Below are 9,383 nucleotides of genomic sequence, written 5' to 3' on the forward strand. Positions count from 1 at the left end.
ACTCTAATTATATTAGAATTTTCAAATTAAGTATTCACTAATTCATTTATTCATCTGACAATATACGTTGAAACCTACCACTATTATAACCTGAAATTTACTTTGGTAGTTTTGGACTAGTTATACTACTTTTTATTTCCTATTTCTTAAATATTACTTTTTAAGCTTCAAATGAACACAAATTTTAAAGACTGGAGAATAGAAATCCAAATTCCAAGAAAACCTTAACTCATTTCTAAGGACAGATACACCGAGGCTATAAAATGAAATATTTCCTGAATTCTGTTTTACATAGGAGATGTTATTAGATTTTCTAGGCAAGAGCAAAGACCATACCTGAATCTGTCTTCTTTTTAATGGGTAGCTATAAGCTCAAATGAGCTTATCCATTTTATAGCGTAGGTTCACACAATTTGTGTATCTTTCTAAATAGATATAAACCCATACATGCCCTAGCCAATGACTTGTCATACAGTTGCATTAAAATTGATCTAAACATAGTTGGCATCCAGAGGAGGCTTCTAATTTATTACCACAGTGTTCCATTTATATCAGATATATAGAAGCTAGACTGTTGGAATAACAGAACCCTTTATAATATTGTAGTCCAAATATATGGAAGCCTATAGACTTTTAAAATGTTATAGAAATTTTCAAACCTATTCAAAAGTAGAGAGAATTGTTTAGTGAACCCCATCTGCCCACAGCCAACCTTAATTCAGTGCTTTTTCCCTCTTCTCTTGCATTGGGCTCTCTTAAAGCAAATCCAGGACATCCTATCATTTCATCCAGAAATACTTTTCTCTACAAGATAAGCACTTTTTTTTTTCTGTAACATAACCACAATATGATCATCACATCTAAAAAAAAATTGACAGTTGTTACTTAAAATCATGCTGTCAGTATTTGGACTTCTCTGGATTGTCTCATGAATTTTTTTTCCCCTCTGAGTTGGAATCCAAATAATTTCATATATTGCATTTGGTTGGTATGTCTCTTAAGTCTCTTTTAATCTAAAGTTCTGTTGCCTCCTTTAAAAATTTTACAATTGTTAAGAAGACTGGGTTGGGTTTGTTTGTTTTTTATTTTATTAAATGCCTCTTGAGTCATAAGGACTGTGTTATTTGTGGAAAAGACCAGTTCAATTTTTTTCCTGAAATATTCCCCACATTCTGGATTTTCCTGATTGCATTCCCATCGTGTCATTTGAAATCTTCTTCTGCTCCTATATTTCCTGTAAATTAGTAGCTGGGAATATAAATTTGATTAGATGCAGGCTTTATTTTTTGACATGAAAAAAAAATACATAGATGGTGTTGTAAATTGCATCTCATCACGTGGCACACAATGTCTGTTTCTCTTTCTGTGTTATTAAAATTGATCCTTGGGTTCAGATGTTGTCAGCTTGATCTGTTATGAAGTTTCACATCAGCTTTTTTCCTAATGATTTTAATAGCCATTGATAATTATTGCCTGGGTCTAATATAGATGTTACATACAGAATTTAGAAGCTTCTGAATTTGGAAAAGTTCACCTATTTCCACCTTCTCACTCCTGATTTGTTCTGGCATCTTGACCATTTTTGTCTCTTAATCTTTAATAGACTTATAATTCTTGAATGCACTATTCTCCAACTATGTTACAGGGAACACAATGCTGTAGGGTAACTGTGAGAAAAGGCTCCCTGAGTTTGGGGGATGCTACATACTGGTTTCTGCTCTGAGAAATTGATAATACACATGAGCCTATTGAAGTTCGGGGGGATCCGTTGATTAACAAACTTGATTTACCCAGAATTTCATCAATTTATTTGACCACTGCATTATTTTATCATCAATATCTATTGGCATCCTGTTTAGAGAAACATACTTTGAAATGCATCTCAAGGAAGAGGGAAAAGTAGAATTGTTTGCCCCATACTCCCATGGGGCTTGTGACATGAAGGCCATGACTCCCTAACAGTAGCCTTCTTCTTGAGGGAATGAAGAGCATGAGAACGAATCAAAGTTCAGACAGCAGAGAGGACTGATGTACCATATCATATCTCCTGTTAATATAATGCCATCTTCATTGTATGGATTGCTTTCATTTCTGTTTCTTCTCAGCATTACTTATATAGCCCATATTGACTATTCCAAATATGTTAAGTACTGATTAAAGTTCAACTCTCACAATCACAACTTAAAAAATTGTAACACAATTTGCTCTTACTTTACAAATTTATACATGTATTATACATGCCCCATGCAAACACAAACACATGCCCACCCCAAAGCACACTTCAGTTGTTTTATATCAGGTGCGGTATTGATATGAAGAATAGAAAAGGGAATTATAACACTAATTTAGAGTGTTTGCTTCAGATATAAACTCCAGACTGGTTTTCATGCCAGGGGCTCACATCCTATTTATGGCTCACTACAGAAAATTGAGTTGCACAAAATTAGGGACAGAGACCAATTTTTATTTGTTCTGAAGATACCTCGAGCTCTGTATGATAAATGTTTTCCATCAGAAGAAACAATGCTGTGCATTAATGCTCCTGAGAAAACTTAGAGATTGCCAGTAATGCCATCAGGAAATGATTTTTTAAATGTTTCAGAGGGTAAATATGAATCAACCACTAAATAGGGAATATAACTTATTTTACAGAGTTGGAACATTAATGATAAGCCCCCCCCCCCGCTTTTTTTTGAAGTAGAGTTGTTCTAGGAAAGTGTGAATTTTGGATTTAGGAACATGCACAAGGGATATAGTAATAAGAAGTACAAGTCAGACATATGATTAAAATAAGCAAGAATAGAGCCAAGGCTCAGAAGACATGAAGTTCTGTTTTGTGACCTTTGTTGGGGAGGATGGAATGGGATAAGACAGGGAGAGAACTGAACAGCGCGTCATCAGTGCTCTCAACAGCAGACTAAACACGCTTTGTGCAGCCCTGGGCTTCTGGGTGCCTGGCCATGGGGTGCACTGGTGAGCTAAATTCAGACCTTGACAGTGGATGTTTATGATGAAAATGATACTGCTGCATTTAGATTTAAATAAAACTTTGATTTAACAATGATCACGATCATGATGCTTTTCTATTCAGCAGGAAGAAATTCAGAAAAAGGCGAAGGCTACATTAAGTATTTTTCAACTGTAAGACAACCCTTTTTTACTTGTCACAGTCCTGTTCTTTATGACAAATTACTCAAGTTTGCTATTCATCAGAGGGAAGATCAAGTGTGGAGTTTGATTATGGACAGTATCTTCTACTCATTAGTTAACTTTGCAAATACTATCTTTTGAGGATGGTGTGTGGGCTCACTTCAAATGTATGTTCTTAGGAAGACTGAAAATATAGTGATGGGACAAGTGTGGCAATTGCCTTAAAACCATGATTTTGAAATGCTTCACACTGCATTTCAATGCTTCATACCTGCATCAGGTAATAAATTTGGTTGTGTTTCTCAAGTATAAAGCAATTGAAAAATGCATGCTTTTTTTTTTGTACCTCCAGAATATTATTTGGTGAATCACTGAGCCCAAATACAAATGTAAAATTTCACACGTAACATAAGAAGTGTAAGAGGCCTTAATGATGATTTCACTTCAATCCTTCACGAACTGAAGCCCAGAGAGGGGCAATGACTTGCCTAAGATTACATTTTACCTTGTGATTTAAAAGATTTTATTCACTTCCCAGTTTAGGGGGCACTTTGTTCATTTTATTATTTTTACTTTTATTTTTATTAAGTGATCCTCCTGCCTTGGCCCGGCAAAGTGCTGAGATTACAGGTGTGAACTACCATTGCCCAGCCACTTTGTTCATTTTAAATATGACACATAGTTGCATTTTATGCACTGTGATGATAGTCTGGTCTTGAAAATAGCCAACTAGTCAGTTGGCTCAAAAGAATGATGATAATGGTGAGCCAATGGAGGGAAGGCTGATTTCTCTTCACTGTTAGAAATGTCAATATTGGGTAAACAGAGAAAAGTGTGAAAATAATAAACGCAAGTGCCAACCAGCAGGTTGCACCTAAGGGTTAAATACTGGAAGATTTAGGAAACTTTCTCTGGATATCAGTGCTATCTGCAAGTGTGTCTCCTGACAGTCTAAGTATTTCATGCCCCACATACCCAGAAGGAAAAGGAATGGTGCCAGCCAAAATGTAGGTACCTGTAATTTTTTGAAACCATGTTAGGAGACTAACTTAGACCCCCTACAGTGGTCCTCATAATGTGAGTATCGAAGTTTCCTGCAGAGGCTGAAATTTTAGTTTGTGAACAAAAGCTCAGTAATGTAGCAGAAAAAACCCTCAACCAAGATCCCACTTTTCTACTTGGTTTAGTCAGACTTTGGGGCTTTTGTGTGTTTTAGCTTATTTGCTCTAAAGGTTAATAATACTCAGTCTGTTTAGTTTCCAGAGATAATGATAGGGATCAAATTATTTCTTTTATGTCAAGAGGCAAAATTGTGTTGAGATACTTGGCTGAAAGGTTTTTTTGTAGTTGTTTGGGTTTTGTTTCATTATAATAGTATTGGTTTTTAGTTGACCAAATTGTGATTGTATTACTGTTTCCTTGCTTATTATAAATAAGTTATTACATTTTTATGTCCATCGGTTTACAGGCAATTCAATCACAAATGAAATTGGATGATTAGTTTTACATAGCAAGAATTCTGCTTTCTGAGTCAGTGAGGTTTAATATTAACAAATGTTTTTTCAGTTTAGGGTTCTATATGATGATCATATTCTCTAGGGTAAAAAGTGTGGAAAAAGGTGGCTGGCCTTGAGAAATATACAATTGCTGTGCTGGTTCTTTCAGAGTTGAAATGGAGTAACAAAATCAGAAATCACCAAACGGTTTCTAATTTCAAAGACAGACTGTCTGACCTTGCCTACATAGTTCAGGTAGAAACCAAGAAGGAACATGGAGAAGGAAATTGAGTTACCGTCCAGGTGACATACAACCACAGCCACCTCCAGTAATACATCTGGAATTACAACATGGGCCGTTCACTTAGGGCACGATGAGCTCTCACCTAGGAATGTGTTTCTCCTGTATTTTTATTCTTATTTGAAAAAGTTCTGATTAAACTTCCACACTACACCACACACACACACACACAGACACTCTACTCCCTACCCCCCATCCCCATTCATTCTTGGTTCTCTATCTTCCCGAACTAGAGCATACAGTGTAACTTAGAAATAATTCTTTTTAAATATACATTCAATTTGGCTGTTTTTGAATAAGTCTTCTCTTGAAGCCATTAAGGAGACTTTCCATGTACCTCAAAATATCAGTATTTTGAATTTTTTCCTCCATGTTTCACACCCCAGATGAAGAAAACCTACCTAGATTAAGGGCTTCCAGTATGTCTGGCATTGTCAGATGTGTCAGCAATCACCTCCCAGCTGCCTCATTCACTGGATGATTTTTCATCCTCAATGTAGTACATTTTATGCCCTGGCTGGTCCTTCTGTTGGCAAGGAGGCAGCACTGTTGTGGCTCTGGTGACCTGTTCAGTCTGCCAGTGTCTGCTGGATGGAAATTTGGGGGCATTTTTTTGAAGTTGTATAAAATTAAACATCAGCAATTTAGCTGTGCATATTTGTATTTAGAGGTGAAATAGCTTCAGTTGAAGGCTGGGAAAAGGAATTGGAAGTGTGACTGCGTGTCGTGACCACAGGCATGCTTTGTCTCCCAATGTGGTAAAATAGGATTCAGAGCATTCCAGGTTGATTTGTAATGTTGCCCTGACAAGGAAATCATTGCCTGGGAATATTTTTGTTTGCCCAATTAAGGGAGGTTCCTAGTTCTATAACAATTGCTGTGTCAGTTTTGAGAAGCTTAACATTAATATGTCTTTTTTTTTTTTTTTTGCCTTTGCTTTCTTCTTTTTTTTGGCAAGTGACTCTTCAAAATGTAGTATTGAAGGGAGGGAAAGTGTTAAACATCGAGGGTCTCTTAATTTAGAAAAGATGGCCAAGCCATTTTCCGCACAAAAAGAAATGAGAAGCATGAGAGTCTTGATCATCAGAGCAAGGCCTCATCACATGGCCGCCGTCCTCTGAGCTCAGATCCAGATCACTTCCTAGCTGCACGATGAGGGGCAGAATTTCACTAGCCTGAGCCTTGGTTTCCCAGCCTGTAAATTGTGGGTTTTAGCATTTTGAGACTTAGAGAGAGATGACGAATGTAAAAGACCTGGGACAACTCCTGTGCCCAGAGAAATCTGTCTGTAAATGGTGGCAGTTAGAGGCACTTTCTGCAGGTATACTTTCAGTTGTTAGTCAGTTCCTGGAATTGGATGTACGGCATTTAGAATCAGGAGCAGTAAAATCAAGCTTTGTGCCTATTGGCATCTAAAGGGTCAGGGATGGGCTAAGCCTTTGAGCAGAGCTGTGGTTGCAGCCTCACCCCCGTGCCTCCCTACCTCTCTTCCTCCTCTCACCTGCCTCGAGGGTCCTCCTTTGCTTCAGAGGCACAGTCCAGCTTTGGTGCAGCTCCTCCAGGGATCTTTATCTGCTCCTGTGGTCCTGGCTGCTCCTCCCCTATTGACCCACCTCCTATTGGAAGATGGGATGAAATGAGGTGTGGCAAGGCCACCATGTCCCCAAAGACGGAGCCTTCTGGGGGCAGTTTTCCTTTCATTCTTGCCAAGCCTTGCTTACTACCTTCTCTAGCAACCAAAGATCCTTGTCAGGAGGGCAAAGGCCACAAGCATTTGTGTCATTAGAATGTCTGCACATGTGTGTATCCATCTAAATAACAGAGGCTTTGAGAAAATGTGGCGAGGGTTACAATGGCCTCTTTTTTTTCTTTATGTTCTTTAATTTTTTAAAAATTTTAATTTGTATAAGTTTGTAGTAGGTGTGTGTGGCCTCTTAATGACTGAAAAAAAAAAAAAAAAAAAAAGCAGGTGGGCCTGAGAGCTATTTGCCCTCCTTTCCCACCTGGACTTCCATTCCTACTTAGGTTTTTGTTCCAACACAAGGTGGTTATTTGTAATTTTGCCATATGGCTGAGCCTGAGGGTGAGTGGTCAGTGGAACAAGTGCAGGGAAAATGGTTTGCAGCAAGTGTCTTTCTTCAAAAATCAAGCCTCCCTTTTGTCTTTCCTTGAAACGATAATATTAGAGGATTTTATCAGAAAAAGGGAGAATACACAGTGTCCTGCTGTTGCTAGGTAACCAGAAAACATCAAACCCAGTCAGAGCTGAAACTGGCTCGATTTTCCCTAGGAACCTGGCTGCTCTTGCTGAGTACTTTGTGTAGTATTAACAGATTTGTTATTAACAGCATAATGGTGAGGCTGGAGGGTCTCCTTCATTCTTTCACTTTTTGCCCCCACCCCTTGCCCACATCAGTAAAGTGCCAAATATGTTATTGGAGCCTTGAAGTCAATTCTTGACTTACAGATATGCTGAGGGAAGGTGCTCTGCAGATGCAAATACAGTTGATTTACACATAGCTGGAGTATATACTGTATTTCCATGACCTTCACCCATTTTAAAAATAAACGGGCATCCCTTTTTCAGCCATAGCAGTGGTTTACGGGCCTATGAACGGTGACCCATATTTAGTCACAGGAGACATTTGTGCACACAATCGAACACATCTTAATGATACTGATGAATGATTTTGACACTATTATGTTCCTTTCTCCTTGGGCCTGGCCATTCCGTGGCTGACTATATGGGCACTGCATTTCCTAATCTTAGCTCGAACGCCAAGACATCTGTCTTGTACATCTCAGGCAGACTCCTATAACCTGTGCTGTCTGTTTCTTGCAGATTTGGAAACCTCCCACACTGAGTCCCCAACCCCTCATGACTCAAATTCACACCGCTCTCAACTGCAGGCGTTTATAACAGAAGGAAAGCTAAATCTACCGGCAAGGACAATGACCAGACAAGATGGGGAAACTGGAGATGGCGCCAAAGAAAATATTGTTTACCTCTAATTGTGTTGTCATTTTTCCAAACAAAACAAAACACTGGCACTTTTGGGAGAAACTTTTTTTTTTTTCCATTCCTTATGTATGTGTGATTGTCTGTGTCCAAATTGCTTTAAGAATAATATTTAATATTTCCTGCAAGCTCATTTTTTGGCATAAGTCTAATTAAATTATTGAAAGCAGCCCTGTTTGTATAATCTTTAACTTATCACATCTAATTTCAGATTTCTGGAGGAGAAGCTAACTTGAACAAGCAGAAATATTTTAAAAGTTGTTTTGACTCTAGAGTAAAATTCCATGTCACATTTTCTATCCAATCACTGGATTTCGAGATTCCTTTTAAGATCTCAATGAAGCAATTTGGATTTAAAGAGTGGTATTCACAAGGGGTGAACTTTCACAGCCAGGGCAGTTGCCTCAGTGCCCACATAGGCAGAGGAGGATGTGGGAAAGGGCTTTTCTCAGCTAGTTTTTATGTGCTTATTTCTTCTGGGAGCATTAAAAGTGGTGATCTGTTACAGTCACTATTCAACTGGGCACCTGTTGTGATTGGTCAGTCACTGAGCTAGGGATACAGTCCGGACTTGCTTAGTACCTAAGCCTAATGCTGGTGGGGTTTCAAGACACAGTTCAGCATCATCTTTTAACGAGGCCCAGAGGCCTAGAGCTCCCAGTAAGTCATTTTGATGTAAATAGTGAACTTTGTTAGAGCCCTCAGTTCTATCAGCTGGCCTGTCCCTCCCAGCACCTAGAGCACCAACTACCACTCCCTGGAAAGAACCCTTCTCTGCAGTTTTTTTAAGGACAAAACTGCCCACTCCTCATGAAGCTTGCTGCCTGGAAACACGTTTCCACAAAGGAAAACTGGCATATCCTGCCTTCTGAGTAGTATGGGTCTGTGTGAGAAACCAGGAGATATTTTTATCTTGTTCGGAAGTACTTGTATGTATTTTGGTGTCAATAAATATCTTTTACCTCATTATTTTACTTTGTAATTTTAACATTGTGTGTAGGACCATAGTAAAACACTCATTTCACACACACATATAATCTCACCTCATGAAAAGTGAAAATAAAGGAAGACTATTAGATTCATCCAAAAATGCAACACTTACTAGGAGTGAGATGTGATAGGAACAGAAAAAAAAAAATCACCCAGATTCCAATAGTTTTTTCTCCCTACTTAAAGTTGTTAAGTTGGATATCTACATTATATTTTTACTTAGGCAAGTCCAATCCTAATTTTTTAAAAAGCCCCTTTCGGGGGCTGTCTTTTTCTGGCTTTTGCTGCTTCTGGCTATTTTTGTCACAATTACATTAAAAATTCAGTGATCTTTTCACAGAATGGATATAACTTATTAAAATTCTATTCAATCACTTCACCTCCAAGCTGAATTCCTCAATTACAACATGTATCTCCCATTCCTAAA

The 9,383-nt window shown here is 38.2% G+C and overlaps 1 protein-coding gene across 8 annotated transcripts in view; it reads left to right on the forward strand.

Annotated features, from left to right (window-relative positions):
- Positions 1–8,935, forward strand: part of ARHGEF28 (Rho guanine nucleotide exchange factor 28) — a 313,068-nt gene extending 304,133 nt beyond the window's left edge. For all 8 annotated transcript variants that reach the window (XM_078004863.1, XM_078004862.1, XM_015140272.3 and 5 more), the window contains one exon: positions 7,790–8,935. In XM_078004863.1, coding sequence (XP_077860989.1) covers positions 7,790–7,959 — 170 coding nt within the window. In that variant the 3' untranslated portion in view covers positions 7,960–8,935. The remainder of the gene's footprint in view (positions 1–7,789) is intronic.
- Positions 8,936–9,383: the final 448 nt, after the last annotated feature.

This window comes from Macaca mulatta, chromosome 6, assembly GCF_049350105.2.
Source record: "Macaca mulatta isolate MMU2019108-1 chromosome 6, T2T-MMU8v2.0, whole genome shotgun sequence".
NCBI classification, from domain to species: Eukaryota; Metazoa; Chordata; class Mammalia; order Primates; family Cercopithecidae; genus Macaca; species Macaca mulatta.